At 37.7% G+C, this 18,350-nt stretch overlaps 1 protein-coding gene across 5 annotated transcripts; it reads left to right on the top strand.

The window, feature by feature from the left end:
• The first annotated feature begins 450 nt into the window (after positions 1 to 450).
• On the top strand, positions 451 to 17,820 carry LOC127521343 (SLAM family member 5-like). Of its 5 annotated transcripts, none has more exons than XM_051910556.1 (7): positions 451 to 812; positions 15,291 to 15,603; positions 15,810 to 16,097; positions 16,271 to 16,567; positions 16,805 to 17,095; positions 17,166 to 17,309; positions 17,409 to 17,820. In XM_051910556.1, exons 3-7 carry the CDS (start codon positions 15,860 to 15,862, stop codon positions 17,417 to 17,419), a joined length of 981 nt encoding a protein of 326 aa, XP_051766516.1. In that variant the 5' UTR covers positions 451 to 812; positions 15,291 to 15,603; positions 15,810 to 15,859; the 3' UTR covers positions 17,420 to 17,820. The 5 variants fall into 5 exon arrangements, with proteins under 5 accessions (XP_051766516.1, XP_051766515.1, XP_051766513.1 ...); XM_051910555.1 differs by lacking the exons at positions 15,291 to 15,603; positions 15,810 to 16,097; positions 16,271 to 16,567; ... (1 more) ...; positions 17,166 to 17,309; positions 17,409 to 17,820 and adding exons at positions 1,520 to 1,831; positions 2,017 to 2,304; positions 2,478 to 2,768; ... (1 more) ...; positions 3,360 to 3,503; positions 3,603 to 4,014 and having other exon boundaries at positions 630 to 812; XM_051910553.1 differs by lacking the exons at positions 15,291 to 15,603; positions 15,810 to 16,097; positions 16,271 to 16,567; positions 16,805 to 17,095 and adding exons at positions 1,520 to 1,831; positions 2,017 to 2,304; positions 2,478 to 2,768; positions 2,999 to 3,289 and having other exon boundaries at positions 633 to 812.
• The last annotated feature ends 530 nt before the right edge of the window (positions 17,821 to 18,350 follow it).

Here is an 18,350-nt window from a genome sequence, read left to right as displayed (position 1 = left end):
TTGAATGCAGGCCTCACTGAGCCATCGGATTTAATCAAAATATCTTAATTTGTGTTCTGAAGATGAACGAAGGTCTTACGGGTGTGGAACGACATGAGGGAGAGTAATTAATGACATTATTTTCATTTTTGGGTGAACTAACCCTTTAATGTTCACTCATGGATTTTGTTGTAACAACACAAACATTATACATGTGATTTACTGGCTTTTGAGTCGAATGAAGATGTTTTTTGCTCTTTGTTTTATCTGTTCAAACATGAGTGTGTCTGGTTTGATCTGTCTGGTGGATAAACAGCGTCTGCTGGATGTTTGCGGTTGATTCGCGTGTCAGCAGTTTGTGGCTGAAGTATTTCTTCATTTTCTCTCCTGCTAATAAGAAGATCACAATCTTCCACTCCACACAAAACATCTTTACACTAAATTAAAGTGAATCCATCCACAGTCAAATAAGAGTCACAGGTCAGAGGTCAAATATGATTGACAGCACTAAATAACACACCAGTAGATTCAGAAATCTAGTCCAATATTTCACTCTTCTGCTATTAGTTTTCATTCAGGGCCAGAATTCATTTGAAAATGTAAGATCAGCAAAAGCCATTTTCGTGATGTTAAAGGAGACGGATATGTGAGCGGAAACTAACTGAGTTTGGGGGAGGATTCACACACAACCAGATAAATATCACAGTTCAGTGTGTTTCAGATCAATCTGAGGGTTTTCAGACATTTTAAGAGTTACTATCGTGGGCTTTTCAGTGAACCGATGAAGAAAATGTTTCTCAAGTTAGTTTTGCTCTGTTTGTGGCGTCTGGTTGGTGAGTTTTAAATGTGTTTTTATGGCTTCAGTTGTTTCTGTTCTGGTACCATGTGATAAATTACTGGTTAAATTAGTTAGAGAAGATTAACATTCACTGTTAGTGTCAGCGACGGTGGCTGTAGTGAAGCGCACGACTCAGGAAATAACTCAAAGAACAGTCTTTAATCTAATAATCCACACAATACACAGGAGAATCATGAGGAGAAACACAACCACGTAACGTAGACGATACCGGACGATGAACTGAACAGAACTCAGGGTTTAAATAACAGGGAGATCATTGGAAGAACAGAAACAGGTCTGGGATTAATGAACTAATGATAGAGAACACAGGCAAATGGAAACAGAGAGAAACTAAACCTAAACAGAACAAACACGTTACAGTTCGTCTCATATAGAAATAACTGAACTGTGATTTTACTGTCAGATCAAGTTTGAATTCAGCTCTAAACTCAGTTATTATGGATTGATTAAATAAAATAATATAAATATGAAGCTCAGATACTGAACAGCATTAGTTTTAGTTTTAGTTATTGTTCCATATATAAATCTATTTCTCTTTTCATTCATCATCTTTTGTCTTTGTGCTGCTGCAGAATATTATTCACGTCACATTTAAATGATTAAAAGTATTTCAGTGAAGCTTCATCAAACCAACATCAAGTGATTTTATAGCTTTAATCTGTGAAAAACTCTGTTCTTCAGGTGGGATTGTTGAAATAAAGAGAGTGATGGAGGGAGATTCAGTCACTCTAAACTCTGATCTTACTGAAATGAAGGATGATGATCTGATTCAGTGGAGGTTTGGAGATGGAAACACTATAATAGCTGAAATCAATAAACAGTTCGACAGAATCACTGTATATGATGATGTTCTTGATGGGAGATTCAGAGACAGACTGAAGCTGGACAATCAAACTGGATCTCTGACCATCACAAACACCAGACCTGAACATACTGGAGAATATGTACTATTGATCAACTATATGGAAAATTGTATCTATCTCTCTGTCATTGGTGAGTTAAGTATCAGTTTTGCATGTTTTATATTTTAATCAGCACAAAGATTCAATTATTAATCCAAACTCAATTTTGCATCTGTTGTTTAATGATGATATTCATTTCATAATTTTCAAACTATTTACTTACATAAATGACTGTCTTAATCTGTGCTGAACCTGTTTCTGTGTTTGATGATTCAGTGTCAGTGATGGAGGGAGATTCAGTCACTATAAACTCTGATCTTACTGAAATGAAGGATGTTGATGTGATTCGGTGGAAGTTTGAACACGCTTTAATAGCTGAAATTAATAAACGGGTCGACAGAATCACTGTATATGATGATGTTCTTGATGGGAGATTCAGAGACAGACTGAAGCTGGACAATCAAACTGGATCTCTGACCATCACAAACACCACAATGAAACACGCTGGAGATTATAAACTACAGACCAACTATAAGAGGGATTATTTCAGTCTCTCTGTCATTGGTGAGTTCAAAAACGTTTTCACCTGTTTTTTAATGACAAAGTTGAAATGAATTCATACACCATTTTGTTTCTTTTTGCTGTTTTATGATGTTGTTTATTTCAAATTTAAATTTTAAACTACTTAATTTAATAAACCATTATAATCTGTTTATCTGTGACAAACCCTGTTTCAGTGTCAGTGATGGAGGGAGATTCAGTCACTCTCGACTCTTGTCTTACTGAAATGAAGGATGTTGATGTGATTCGGTGGAAGTTTGAACACGCTTTAATAGCTGAAATTAATAAACAGGATGACAGATTCACTGTATATGATGATGTTCTTGATGGGAGATTCAGAGACAGACTGAAGCTGGACAATCAAACTGGATCTCTGACCATCACAAACATCACAATGAAACACGCTGGAGATTATGAACTAGAGATCGACATTTTCAATTCTTTTTTTATTCGTCTCAGTGTCTACGGTGAGTTAAATATCAGTTTCACGTGTTTTATTTATTACAGCTAGATCTAAAGAAGTATCTCATCATGACTAATGAGTTAAAATTACTAATTCTCTTACTTTTACATGAACAGCAGGTTTATATTTAACTTTCTATTAAATAGTTTTAAATGCTCTACTTTTGATCATCTTGGTTCCTCTGGATGTTTCTTGAATTCATCCTCATTTCTCTTTATTCTCTCATGTTTTCAGCTCGTCTGCCTGTTCCTGTCATCAGCAGCAACTCTTCACAGTGTTCTTCATCATCATCATCATCATGTTCATTGGTGTGTTCAGCGGTGAATGTGAGTCATGTGACTCTCTCCTGGTACAAAGGAAACAGTTTATTGTCCAGCATCAGTGTGTCTGATCTCAGCATCAGTCTCTCTCTACCTCTGGAGGTGGAATATCAGGATAAAAACACCTACAGCTGTGTGCTGAACAATCCCATCAGCCACCAGACTCAACATCTGGACATCACTCAACTCTGTCACACATGTTCAGGTACGGCAGCGCTGATGATATTAGCGTTTATTGACTGAGCTGATCTCACTTTGATGTTTTTATTCCTCAGACTCTGTCCACTGTTGTGGTCCTACTGAAGCTGTGATCCGATTGGTCCTCTCTGCTCTGGTGGGCGTGGCTACTGTCATTATTCTGGTTTATGACATCAGATCCAGAAGAGCTGAACGAGATCAAGCACAGATTCACACATCAGGTACATGATTGATGATGTCATTTCTCACACACTGATTCAGCATATATTAATATTTGTGAGATTTATTCATTTATGGCTTTACATGTTCATGTTTTTCAGGAAGTGCTTAAATCTAAAGCAGAATGCTGAACTTTAAAGATTCTTCAAGTGTGTTTTTGTCATAATAAATACTGATGATTATTTGAGCTTCTCTTTCAGTGTCAGATTTGTAAAAATCTCATTTGTAAGGCTTTATTGTTTATATTTCTCTCAGAGACACACAGATCTCGCTTTACTACTACTGCTGTATATTTGTCATGTGTATTTTACACTGTTGTTGATGATCAAATTAAAATAGCGTCTTTTTAATGTGTCTGACGGAGTTGACACAAATTAAGTTCTGAAGTGAATAAATGTACATTTTTAGAAGAAAACAGAAAAACCTGTTCCCTCACATGTTCATTAGCTTGTGTACAAATATATCAGTTCATAATAATGTGTTATTAAATAATAAAAACTAACATCTAAAACATGTTTTGTCTCTTATCTCAAGAATCAGTGAGATTTACGGTCTTCGTCGTCTCTTAGGAACCTGGGTGTGCTCTTTGATACCAATCTTTCATTTGAAGGCCATGTTTCTAGCATCTGTAAAACCGCATTCTTCCATCTAAAAATATATCTAAACTACGACATATGCTCTCAATGACAAATGCAGAAGAGTTAGTTCATGCGTTCATGACCTCAAGGCTAGATTACTGTAACGCTCTACTGGGTGGTTGCCCCGCTCGCCTGATAAACAAACTCCAGCTGGTCCAAAACGAGTTCTTACTAGAACCAGGAAGTATGACAGTTCTGTCAACACTGCATTGGCTTCCTGTTAAACATCGTATAGATTTTAAAATCTTGCTACTTACAAAGCACTAGAAATGTGCATTAACTGTGCTTGCTTTTTTAACGGCTGAAATTCAACATGGTCGTATACTTAAGCTGTGAATATTTCAATTCAAAACATTTCACACATTTTCATTATTAAAAATCCAAAGATTCATATTCACCTTTTAGATTTCACTGCCAAAATATTCATTCTGTTTAAAAATACAACCAAATATTTTCAGTCCATTTTATTTCACTTTATAAATTCACTTCCACAAATTCAGTGGTTCAAATTCGACAGAAAATCACATTTATTTTCGCTGTATGTACCATTGGCTCATCACGTGACCCTCATCGCCCTCGCGCGACTGAACAACAGCGGTAGTCTAAACCTGCTTTATTTTAGTTTGAAGAGCTAGAAGACAAATACAAATTGTGGCTGTATTTTTACTTTAATGTTTGTTGATGTATGAGTTGTACTGTATAGTAAAAGAGATTAATCATTCACCTTTAATCGTTTTAGAAGCTGGAAATTAGACTAAGATGCAGCTCAAATATAAGCGTTTACTCCATTCTTCCTCTTGTGTTGAGTTTATCTTCACTTTATTTATTATTCGATCATGAGAATAAGAGTCAGAATGAGGAGACTTTTCAGTGTTTGATAGATGTGTTTTTCAGATCAAGTCAGTAAAAACACAGAACATTGTGAACTATAAGCATGTATTTATTTAATATACAGCGAGATCTCCAGATAAAATGAGTCTTAAGCGTCTCTGAAACAACATACACGTGTCTGTTTATGGAGTGATGAACAGATCAGTTCGGGTGGGTCTGATCACATGATCTTTGTCCTGTCGAGAGTGTCTGGGTGTGCGAGAGCTGGTCTGTACATCTTCAGTTTGAACACGAGACGTTTACGCCGATGCCGCTCTCTTCTGCTAAGACTGATTCTCAGCTTTAAGAAATTTGATAACTTGCTTTTATATTTAAGTTTGAAAGTAGGAGTAAATTTCATGAATTCTCAGCACTTAAGACTAAAATGGCACTTTGAGAAGCTTGATAAATACGGGCCCAGACCTGCAACAACTTGGTGGCCTCATCCCTCTGGTATAAAATGATGATTTTAGAGCCTCCGAAGGACCTGGTGGTAAGGATTCAGAAGCAACTGATGGACTTCTTCTGGTCAGGGCAGCACTGGCCAAGGGCACCAGTTCTATATTTGCCCATTCAGGAAGGAGGACAAGGACTTGTTGACGTCGGATTCAGAGTCAAAGCCTTTAGACTGCAGACATCTCAGAGACTGCGGAGGATGTCAGCTGGACTGGAGTAGCCTGTGCCCTTCTGAAGAGAGCAGGATCCTCACCTGTTTCTAATGGACATTAATAAGCGGGATCTGACTGGTTTAACATCCTTTTACAGGTCAGTGTTAAGAGTGTGGTCACTATAGGTTTTCTAGAGAATTCAATGGTGTACAAAGACTCTGGCTGAAGGAGGAACCATTGCTTTTTAACTCCTTAATGGACCTGGAAATCTTTAAATCAGATTCCCTCAGAAAAGCCTTGCGGTCTGCAAAGATCACTAAAACTGGACAATTAATTTCTGAGGGAGGATGGATATCTGCTGAGGCCTTAGCCTTAAAACTTGGCATCAGGTCAGTTTGAGTGGCAGAGAGACTGTTAACTAACCAATGGACTATAGACTGAATTTAGAGGCTTTGGATGTGGATATCTCTGCGTTCCCAGAGCTGACTTTTTCAGCAGACACAGGAGAATGGCAGGAAACAGAGGGAGGACTGCTCTCTTTCAGAACACCTCAGCTAAGTGTTTTTGGTGATATGGGAAAGAAGGCTCTATACTGTGTGTTAAAGTGGCACATTTCCTGAGGGAATCCAAGTGGCAGGATGTTTTTGGCTCAGGCGCTTCCCCTAAATGCTGCTGGAGGACCTTGTACAAACCTCCCATTGAGAAAAGGTCTGGAGACCTTCAGTGGAGGACAGTGCATGGTATAATAGCTACACACAGACACAGAGCACACCTTGATCCACAGGTAGGGGAAGGGTGTCCTTTCTGTGGGGTGTTTTTTCATCAATTAGAAGGAGACTGTCAAACCTATGATTTTACACCTATAATTTTTATTTATGGACCTAAATACAGCAAGAGCAAACTGCAAGCTCACGTTTTACTGAATTTAAATTTGAGCAACCAAAACTGGCTATTTGGTTTTCACGTAAAAGAAAACTACTTGTTTCAGGATTGACTGATGTTATCTTGTTGTTTAGGGGAGTAATAAAATCCTGTAGTCAAGTCAACTCACCTTTATTTATATAGCACTTTTTACAATGCAGATTGTGTCAAAGCAGCTTTACAGTGATAAATGGTATATAATTTTGGCTGCACAGCAGCTCTTAAAGAAAATGCTGTCAATGTATGCAGATGCAAAGCACTGTTGAATATCAAATGTCAAATGTCAAGTGTCCCCAACTAAGCAAGCCAAAGGCGACAGCGGCAAGGAACACAAACTCCAACAGGTGACATCAGGTGGCAAATAGGTGTTAAAATGGAGAAAAAAAAAACCTTGGGAGAAACCAGGCTTAGTCGGGGGGCCAGTTCTCCTCTGGCAAACAGTGCTTTGTTACGATTCAGGTAGCTATCATAAGCCCGATAGGATCGCAACATTCAAAGTATTTATTCCAGTTCAATCCAGTTCAATCCATCGTATTCATCACGCTGGTATGGATGGTTTGTTGAGGAACTGTGTCGTGGCTGTCGTGTCGATGAGGCCTTCAGAATGGATGATCTAGTTGACTCAATCTCTGCTGATACTTCAGGGCTGCGTTGTGGTCGTGTCAAGGCGTAGGTCCTTGGTCTCACCTGGATACGGTCTGGATCCGGTTGACTATGGTAAACCTCGGGATAAACAGAAAGACTAATATTAGCATAGATGCCATTCTTCTTCTGATGTAACGAGTACATCTGGTGTTATAGGAAGTGTTCCCGGTTCCGGCTGACCTAATTTATGCAGCCTAATAATCCTTTAACAGATTTGAAAAAATAAATTGGTAATGTGTTATGTGTATGCCAGGTTAAAGAGATGCGTTTTTAGTCTAGATTTAAACTGACAGAGTGTGTCTGCTTCCCGAACAATGCTAGGAAGATTGTTCCAGAGTTTAGGTGCCAAATAGGAGAAGGATCTACCACCTGCGGTTGATTTTGATATTCTAGGTATTATCAGCTGGCCTGAATTCTGAGATCACAATAGACGTGAAGGACTATAATGCGTTAAAATCTCGCTCAGGTACTGGGGAGCTAAACCATTTAGTGCTTTGTAAGTAATTAGCAAGATTTTAAAATCTATACGATGTTTAACAGGAAGCCAATGCAGTGTTGACAGAACTGGGCTAATATGGTCATACTTCCTGGTTCTAGTAAGAACTCGTTTTGGACCAGCTGGAGTTTGTTTATCAAGCGAGCGGGGCAACCACCCAGTAGAGCGTTACAGTAATCTAGCCTTGAGGTCATGAACGCATGAACTAACTCTTCTGCATTTGTCATTGAGAGCATATGTCATAGTTTAGATATATTTTTAAGATGGAAGAATGCGGTTTTACAGATGCTAAAAACATGGCCTTCAAATGACAGATTGGTATCAAACAGCACACCCAGGTTCCTAACTGATGACGAAGACTTAACAGAGCAGCCATCAAGTGTTAGACAGTATTCTAGGTTATTACGTGAAGAAGTTTTTGGTCCAAAAATTAGAATCTCTGTTTTTTCTGAATTTAGTAGTAGGAAATTACTGGTCATCCAATTTTTTATATCGGCTATGCATTCTGTTAATTTTGTGAATTGGTAAGTTTCGTCAGGGCGTGAAGAATTATAGAGCTGAGTATCATCAGCATAACAGTGAAAACTAACGCCATGCTTCCTAATGATATCTCCCAAGGGTAGCATGTACAGAGTGAACAGCAACGGTCCTAGTACTGAGCCTTGCGGTACTCCATACTGAACTTGTGATCGATATGACATCTCTTTGTTTACTACTACAAACTGATAACGGTCAGATAAGTATGATTTAAACCATGACAGTGCAATTCCACTAATGCCAATATAATTTTTGAGTCTATTTAAAAGAATATTGTGATCAATAGTGTCAAATGCAGCACTAAGATCCAGTAACACTAATAGAGAGATACAACCACGATCTGATGATAAGAGCAAATCATTAGTAACTCTAATGAGAGCAGTCTCAGTACTATGGTACGGTCTGAGTCCTGACTGGAAATCCTCACAGATACCATTTCTTTCTAAAAAGGAACATAGTTGTGATGATACTGCCTTTTCTAGTATTTTTGACAGAAAAGTGAGATTTGAGATCGGCTTGTAATTGACTAATTCTCTAGGATCAAGTTGTGGTTTTTAATAGCCAGCTTAAAAGTTTTCGGTACGAATCCTAGTGATAAAGATGAATTAACGATATTAAGAAGAGGATCTATGACCTCTGGAAGCATCTCTTTCAATAGCTTAGTCGGTATAGGGTCTAACATACATGTTGTTGATTTTGATGATTTAACAAGTTTAGACAATTCTTCCTCTCCTAAAGCAGTAAATGAATTGAATTTTTCCTCAGGGACACTACAATGCACTGTCTGACGCGATACTGTAGTAGACGGTTGCATGGTTATAATTTTCTCTCTAATATTGTCAATCTTGCAAGTAAAGAAGTTCATAAAGTCATTACTGCTGTGCTCTTTGGAAACATCAGAAGTTGAAGCTTTATTTCTTGTTAATTTAGCCACTGTATCAAATAAATACCTAGGGTTGTGCTTATTTTCTTCTAAAAGTTTTGAAAAATAGGCAGATCTAGCAGTTTTTAAGGCCTTTCTGTACTCAATCATTCTCTCTCTCCACGAAATGCGAAAAACTTCTAGTTTTGTTTTCTTCCAGCTGCGCTCCATTTTTCTGGCTGCTACCTTTAGGGCCTGAGTGTGCTCATTGTACCATGGCATCGGATTAATTTCCTTAATCTTTTTTAAACGCAAAGGAGCAACTGAGTCTAATGTGCTGGAAAAGACAGAGGCAATAGTTTCTGTTGCAACATCGAGGTCTTCTAAGCTATCTGGTATGCTAAGGCGATGAAACTGATCAGGAAGATTATTTATAAAGCAATCTTTAGTGGTAGAAGTGATGATTCTACCATATTTATGGCAGGGAGGCAGTTTAGCAGCCTTGACTAAATGTAGTATACACGAGACTAGATAATGATCTGAGATGTCGTCGCTCTGCTGCAGAATTTCAATGGCATCAATATCGATTCCATGTGACAATATTAGATCTAAAGAATGATTACGACAATGAGTGGGTCCTGACACATGTTGTCTAACACCAATAGAGTTTAGAATGTCTGTAAATGCCAATCCTAATGCATCTTTTTCATTATCTACATGGATATTAAAATCACCAACAACAAGGACTTTATCTGCAGCTAGTACTAACTCTGATAGAAAATCAGCAAATTCTTTGATAAAGTCTGTATGGTGTCCTGGTGGCCTGTATACAGTAGCCAGCACAAATGTCAACTTACATAATGTTACATAAAGTACCATCACTTCGAAGGAATTATATTTGAAAGATTTTTGACTAATACTGTAAATATTACTATAAATTACAGCAACACCTCCCCCTTTGCCTTTCTGATGAGGATTGTGTCGATAATCGTAACCTTGAGGGCTAGACTCATGTAAAGTAATGTAATCGTCCGGTTTTAGCCAGGTTTCTGTCAAACACAGCAAATCCAGATTATTGTCTGTGATAATATCATTTACAATAAGTGCTTTTGAAGAAAGGGATCTAATATTTAACAACCCAAGCTTTATCATTTGTTTATCAGTATTATCTCTATTTTTTATTTGTTGAACATCAATTAAATTTTTACCATTAAATGGGTTTGGAAGTTTTTTGTTTTTACTAATTCGGGGTACAGACACAGTCTCTATGTGATAATATCGAGGTGAAAGAGTTTCTATGTGTTGGGAATTATCTGACTTCTGTAACGTGAGGCAGCTAGCAGACGGTCTGTTTAGCCAGTCTGTCTGCTTCCTGACCTGGGCCCCAGTTTGTCATGTTTCAGCTCTAAGACTATGTGCCATATTACTGGAGAGAAGAGCAGCACCATCCCAGGAGGGATGAATACCATCTCTTTTCAACAGGTCAGGTCTGCCCCAAAAACTTTTCCAATTGTCTATGAACCCTATATTATTCTGCGGACACCACTTAAGACAGCCAGCCATTGAGTGATGATAATCTGCTAACTATCTCATCACTCCGACAAACAGGAAGGGGACCAGAGCAAATTACTTCTCCTGACATTGTACTTGCGAGTTCACACACCTCTTTAATGTTAATTTTAGTGATCTCCGACTGGCGAAGTCGAACATCATTAGTGCCGACCTGAATAATAATCTTAGAGTATTTACGATTAGCATTAGCCAGCACTTTTAAATTTGCTTTGATGTCAGGTGCTCTGGCTCCCGGCAAACATGTGACTATGGTGGCTGGTGTCTCTATTTTCACGTTCCGTGTAATAGAATCGCCAATAACTAGGGCACTTTCAACAGGATTCTCAGTGGGTGTATCACTGAGTGGGGAGAACCTGTTTGATGTTCTAATCGGAACGGAAGAGTGGTGTTTTCCGCGGCTAGGCCGCCTCACCGTTACCCAAGTGCCCTGCTGCGCGGGCTCTACAGCCGGAACCGAACAATGTACAGAGTTCACTAAGCTAGTCGCATCCAAAACAGTATCTGAAGCGCTTGCATTCTTACTATCCTCAATTAAAGTTTGGATGCGTGTCTCTAATTCTGAGATTCTCTCTGTCAGCCTGACTATTTCCCTACATTTATGACATGTAAATCCCTCGTCGCTGACAGAGAAAGCTATACTGAACATGTGACAAACAGAACACGATATAACACTAGGAGAGGATGACATGACTCGCCGTGTTTGTAGACTGATCTGACTTACCACAGCTGTTTGATGAACGCGTTGAAAAGAAAATGAGTGCGCGAGAGACTGATGACAAGTTAACAAGCTAGCGAGATGCAAACGCGTTGTAATAGCGATTTAGATTCAAAGATTAAAAGCGAGCGACGTCAGATTAATGTGGTAAGCAATATTATATATAAGGTAATGATAATATAAGCAACAATGAATGAAAGTAAGAGATTCAAAACAAAGCTATACGGAGTTACAGACGCAAACCACTCTGAGCAGCGAGGCAGACAGGAGTCATCAGAGACGAGATGACTGTATTAACATAGAGTATGCTTATTATGTGTTGGTTGATGATTTGGATAGTTTTAGATTTAAATGGGGTATAAATATGTATTTGTAAAATTGATTATGATGGTTGCTTGCAATTTTTGTCGGAGAGATGAAAGATTGTAAACCTGCTGTTCCTGATGCGTGTACAGTTATTTATGTACATCATTATTGATTTTATTCCATTTTTATTTCCTTTTAATATTTAATGAATGTTTATCTAAAATTGGTTGTAAATAAAGATATTGTCAAAGTCTCTCTCTCTCTCTCTCTCTCTCTTATTCCTTACAGATTCTTTCTCTATTCACACACACACGTCACCCGGTCACTGTTTATTTCTACCAGGTACTTCTTATTTTCTCAATAACAGCGTCTGCAATCTGGAAAATGTCCACATTAATGGCAACGCCAATTTCTGGGAATGTTCTTAGTTCTTACAACAGTTCTTGTACAATTCTTTACATCCTCTTTATTGTTTTGAATTTTAGTGTCCATCAACAATCTTAATTCTTCAAACTGATACTGCGCTGTATACAATACTATATGCTCTAACCACTCCTTTTTATCTAGTTATTAATTCTAGGGCTGTCCCCTCTTCACAAGGATGTCCCTAATTCTCCTGAAAACTGACAGCTCTTTTCCGCTGATGATCAACTACGAGCCTTCGCTTCCTTTGACCATCATATAGACAAGTGCAGTCACACACTTCAACAAAAACACACTTTCTGTGTAAAAACACTTCAATATGCTTAATTCAGGCAAAACACACTTCTTGTGTAAATACTACTATATTAATTTATTACGCATGTGCCACTCCTGGGACCTGGAAATTGACGAGTCCGCCTACAGACAGGAGGTTAAAGATCTGGCCGTCTGGTGCAGTTATAACAACCTGAAGCTGAACACACTCAAAACAGTGGAGATGATAATGGAGAAACACCCCAGCATTATTCCCACTCTTCATCATGGACAGCACTGAGGCAGCAGTGGAGTCATTCAGGTTCCTGGGCACCACCATCTCTCAGGACCTGAAGTGGGAGTTCCACATAGATTCCCAGCAGAGACTGTACTTCCTTCACCAGATGAGGAAGTTCAACCTGCCACAGGAGCTGCTGAAACAGTTCTACTCTGCAGTGTTGACAGAACCGGGTTAATATGGTCACACTTCCTGGTTCTGGTAAGAACTCAAGCTGCTGGAGTTTGTTTATTAGGCCTGCGGGGCAACCGCCCAGTAAAGCATTACAATAATCCAGCCTTGAGGTCATGAGTGCATGAACTAACTTTTCTGCATCTGAAATTGAGAGCATATGTTGTAATTTAGAAACATTTTAAGATGGAAAAAGTAGTTTTACGAGTGCCAGAAATGTGGTTTTCAAAAGAAAGTTTGCTATCAAAGATCACTTCTACACTTTGGTAGCAAATCTTCACTTCTCAGTTTCTCCAGATGAAAAGACCAAGATAAACTCACATGTGTTTCAACTGGAGTTTTAAAAGAGTTATTTTGCTCAGATTCGCCAAAATACCAAAGTCTGCAATCAAAAGCAAAACATCTGATTATGAACTCATTTCTTATCAAATTTTCCCAAGACCAAAACTTTCTGGTAACCAAATGATATTTCTCTAATTGAACAATTACATTTACAGGTTACTGTATGTTTGCATTAAAGGGTTAGTTCACCCAAAAATGAAAATAATGTCATTTATTTCTCACCCTCATGTCGTTCTACACCCGTAAGACCTTCATTCATCTTCAGAACACAAATTAAGATATTTTGATTAAAAAAGAAAATAACGACTTTTCAACAATATAGTGAAGGGCCGATTTCAAAACACTGCTTCGGAGCTTTACGAATCAAATCAGTGATTCAGATCTCCTATCAAACGGCTAAACTGCTGAAATCACGTGACTTTGGCACTCCGAGTCACTGATTCGATTCGTAAAGCTCCGAAGCAGTGTTTTGAAATCACCCCTTCACTATATTGTGGAAAAGTTGTTATTTTGTTTTTTTGGCGCACAAAAAGTATTCTCGTCGCTTTATAATATTAAGGTAGAACCACTGAACTCACATGAACTGTTTTAAATATGTTTTTAGTACCTTTATGGATCTTGAGAGGGGAAATGTCATTGCTTTGAATGCAGGCCTCACTGAGCCATCGGATTTAATCAAAATATCTTAATTTGTGTTCTGAAGATGAACGAAGGTCTTACGGGTGTGGAACGACATGAGGGAGAGTAATTAATGACATTATTTTCATTTTTGGGTGAACTAACCCTTTAATGTTCACTCATGGATTTTGTTGTAACAACACAAACATTATACATGTGATTTACTGGCTTTTGAGTCGAATGAAGATGTTTTTTGCTCTTTATTTTATCTGTTCAAACATGAGTGTGTCTGGTTTGATCTGTCGGTGGATAAACAGCTTCTGCTGGATGTTTGTCGTCTCTGTGTGTGTCAGCAGTTTGTGGCTGAAGTATTTCTTCATTTTCTCTCCTGCTAATAAGAAGATCACAATCTTCCACTCCACACAAAACATCTTTACACTGAAATAAAGTGAATCCATCCACAGTCAAATAAGAGTCACAGGTCAGAGGTCAAATATGATTGACAGCACTAAATAACACACCAGTAGATTCAGAAATCTAGTCCAATATTTCACTCTTCTGCTATTAGTTTTCATTCAGGGCCAGAATTCATTTGAAAATGTAAGATCAGCAAAAGCTTGAGACGGATATGTGAGCGGAAACTAACTGAGTTTGGGGAGGATTCACACACAACCAGATAAATATCACAGTTCAGTGTGTTTCAGGCCAATCTGGGGGTTTTCAGACATTTTAAGAGTTACTATCGTGGGCTTTTCAGTGAACCGATGAAGAAAATGTTTCTCAAGTTAGTTTTGCTCTGTTTGTGGCGTCTGGTTGGTGAGTTTTAAATGTGTTTTTATGGCTTCAGTTGTTTCTGTTCTGGTACCATGTGATAAATTACTGGTTAAATTAGTTAGAGAAGATTAACATTCACTGTTAGTGTCAGCGACGGTGGCTGTAGTGAAGCGCACGACTCAGGAAATAACTCAAAGAACAGTCTTTAATCTAATAATCCACACAATACACAGGAGAATCATGAGGAGAAACACAACCACGTAACGTAGACGATACCGGACGATGAACTGAACAGAACTCAGGGTTTAAATAACAGGGAGATCATTGGAAGAACAGAAACAGGTCTGGGATTAATGAACTAATGATAGAGAACACAGGCAAATGGAAACAGAGAGAAACTAAACCTAAACAGAACAAACACGTTACAGTTCGTCTCATATAGAAATAACTGAACTGTGATTTTACTGTCAGATCAAGTCTGAATTCAGCTCTAAACTCAGTTATTATGGATTGATTAAATAAAATAATATAAATATGAAGCTCAGATACTGAACAGCATTAGTTTTAGTTTTAGTTATTGTTCCATATATAAATCTATTTCTCTTTTCATTCATCATCTTTTGTCTTTGTGCTGCTGCAGAATATTATTCACGTCACATTTAAATGATTAAAAGTATTTCAGTGAAGCTTCATCAAACCAACATCAAGTGATTTTAAAGCTTTAAAAACTCTGTTCTTCAGGTGGGATTGGTGAAATAAAGAGAGTGAAGGAGGGAGATTCAGTCACTCTAAACTCTGATCTTACTGAAATGAAGGATGATGATGTGATTCAGTGGAGGTTTGAATATAAATACACTTTAATAGCTGAAATCAATGTAACGGCCGACAGAATCACTGTATATGATGATGTTCTTGATGGGAGATTCAGAGACAGACTGAAGCTGGACAATCAAACTGGATCTCTGACCATCACAAACACACAGACCTGAACACGCTGGAGGTTATAAACTACAGACCTACTATAAGAGAGTTGTTTTCTTTCTCTTTGTCCATGGTGAGTTTAATATCAGTTTCACATGTTTTATATTTTAATTTGCACAAAGATTCAATTATTAACCCAAACTCCATTTTACTTCTGTTGTTTAATGATGATATTCATTTCAAATTTAAGTTTCAAACCGTTTACTTTCATAAATGACTGTCTTAATCTGTGCTGAACCTGTTTCTGTTTGTTCTCCATGTGTGTGTTTGATGATTCAGTGTCAGTGAAGGAGGGAGATTCAATCACTCTCGACTCTGATCTTACTGAAATGAAGGATGATGATCGGATTCTGTGGAGATTTGGAAACACTTTAATAGCTGAAATCAATGTAACGGCCGACAGAATCACTGTATATGATGATGTTCTTGATGGGAGATTCAGAGACAGACTGAAGCTGGACAAACAAACTGGATCTCTGACCATCACAAACATCACAATGAAACATGTTGGAGATTATAAACTACAGACCAACTATAAGAGGGATTATTTCAGTCTCTCTGTCATTGGTGAGTTCAAAAACGTTTTCACCTGTTTTTTAATGACAAAGTTGAAATGAATTCATACACCATTTAGTTTCTTTTTGCTGTTTTATGATATTGTTTATTTCAAATTTAAATTTTAAACTATTTAATTTAATAAACCATTATAATCTGTTTATCTGTGACAAACCCTGTTTCAGTGTCAGTGAAGGAGGGAGATTCAGTCACTCTTGACTCTCCTCTTACTAAAATGAAGGATGATGATTGGATTCAGTGGAGGTTTGGAGATGGAAACACTATAATAGTTGAAATCAATAAACGGTTCGACAGAATCACTGTATATGATGATGTTCTTGATGGGAGATTCCGAGACAGACTGAAGCTGGACAAACAAACTGGATCTCTGACCATCACAAACATCACAATGAAACACACTGGAGAATATCAACTAGAGATCGACATTTTCAATTCTTTTTTTATTTATCTCAGTGTCTACGGTGAGTTAAATATCAGTTTCACGTGTTTTATTTATTACAGCGAGATCTAAAGAATATCTCATCATGACTAATGAGTTAAAATGACTAATTCTCTTACTTTTACATGAACAGCAGGTTTATATTTAACTTTCTATTAAATAGTTTTAAATGCTCTACTTTTGATCATCTTGGTTCCTCTGGATGTTTCTTGAATATCTTCATTCATCCTCAATTCTCTTTATTCTCTCATGTTTTCAGCTCGTCTGCCTGTTCCTGTCATCAGCAGCAACTCTTCACAATGTTCTTCATCATCATCATCATATTGTTCATTGGTGTGTTCAGCGGTGAATGTGAGTCATGTGACTCTCTCCTGGTACAGAGGAAACAGTTTATTGTCCAGCATCAGTGTGTCTGATCTCAGCATCAGTCTCTCTCTACCTCTGGAGGTGGAATATCAGGATAAAAACACCTACAGCTGTGTGCTGAACAATCCCATCAGCCACCAGACTCAACATCTGGACATCACTCAACTCTGTCACACATGTTCAGGTACGGCAGCGCTGATGATATTAGCGTTTATTGACTGAGCTGATCTCACTTTGATGTTTTTATTCCTCAGACTCTGTCCACTGTTGTGGTCCTACTGAAGCTGTGATCCGATTGGTCCTCTCTGCTCTGGTGGGCGTGGCTACTGTCATTATTCTGGTTTATGACATCAGATCCAGAAGAGCTGAACGAGATCAAGCACAGATTCACACATCAGGTACATGATTGATGATGTCATTTCTCACACACTGATTCAGCATATATTAATATTTGTGAGATTTATTCATTTATGGCTTTACATGTTCATGTTTTTCAGGAAGTGCTTAAATCTAAAGCAGAACGCTGAACTTTAAAGATTCTTCAAGTGTGTTTTTGTCATAATAAATACTGATGATTATCTGAGCTTCTCTTTCAGTGTCAGATTTGTAAAAATCTTATTTGTAAGGCTTTATTGTTTATATTTCTCTCAGAGACACACAGATCTCACTTTACTACTACTGCTGTATATTTGTCATGTGTATTTTACACTGTTGTTGATGATCAAATTAAAATAGCGTCTTTTTAATGTGTCTGACGGAGTTGACACAAATTAAGTTCTGAAGTGAATAAATGTACATTTTTAGAAGAAAACAGAAAAACCTGTTCCCTCACATGTTCATTAGCTTGTGTACAAATATATCAGTTCATAATAATGTGTTATTAAATAATAAAAACTAACATCTAAAACATGTTTTGTCTCTTATCTCAAGAATCAGTGAGATTTACGGTCTTCGTCGTCTCTTAGGAACCTGGGTGTGCTCTTTGATACCAATCTTTCATTTGAAGGCCACGTTTCTAGCATCTGTAAAACCGCATTCTTCCATCTTAAAAATATATCTAAACTACGACATATGCTCTCAATGACAAATGCAGAAGAGTTAGTTCATGCGTTCATGACCTCAAGGCTAGATTACTGTAACGCTCTACTGGGTGGTTGTCCCTGCTCGCCTGATAAACAAACTCCAGCTGGTCCAAAACGAGTTCTTACTAGAACCAGGAAGTATGACAGTTCTGTCAACACTGCATTGGCTTCCTGTTAAACATCGAATAGATTTTAAAATCTTGCTAATTACTTACAAAGCACTAGAAATGTGCATTAACTGTGCTTGCTTTTTTATTGGCTGAAATTCAACATGGTCGAAGCTGAGAATATTTCAATTCAAAACATTTCACACATTTTCATTATTAAAAATTCAAAGATTCATATTCACCTTTTAAA

This window comes from Ctenopharyngodon idella, chromosome 10, assembly GCF_019924925.1.
Source record: "Ctenopharyngodon idella isolate HZGC_01 chromosome 10, HZGC01, whole genome shotgun sequence".
NCBI lineage: Eukaryota > Metazoa > Chordata > Actinopteri > Cypriniformes > Xenocyprididae > Ctenopharyngodon > Ctenopharyngodon idella.
Note: the sequence above shows the minus strand (reverse complement) of the source record. Positions and strands in the feature narration are given on the sequence as shown.

Excerpts from the sequence above, each read along its gene's own strand:
- LOC127521343 (XM_051910553.1), top strand. The coding sequence starts at position 761 with ATGAAGAAAATGTTTCTCAAGTTAGTTTTGCTCTGTTTGTGGCGTCTG. Across the intron at positions 1,832-2,016 it reads TATCTATCTCTCTGTCATTG|TGTCAGTGATGGAGGGAGAT; the intron begins GTGAGTTAAGTA and ends TTGATGATTCAG. Across the intron at positions 2,769-2,998 it reads TATTCGTCTCAGTGTCTACG|CTCGTCTGCCTGTTCCTGTC; the intron begins GTGAGTTAAATA and ends TCATGTTTTCAG.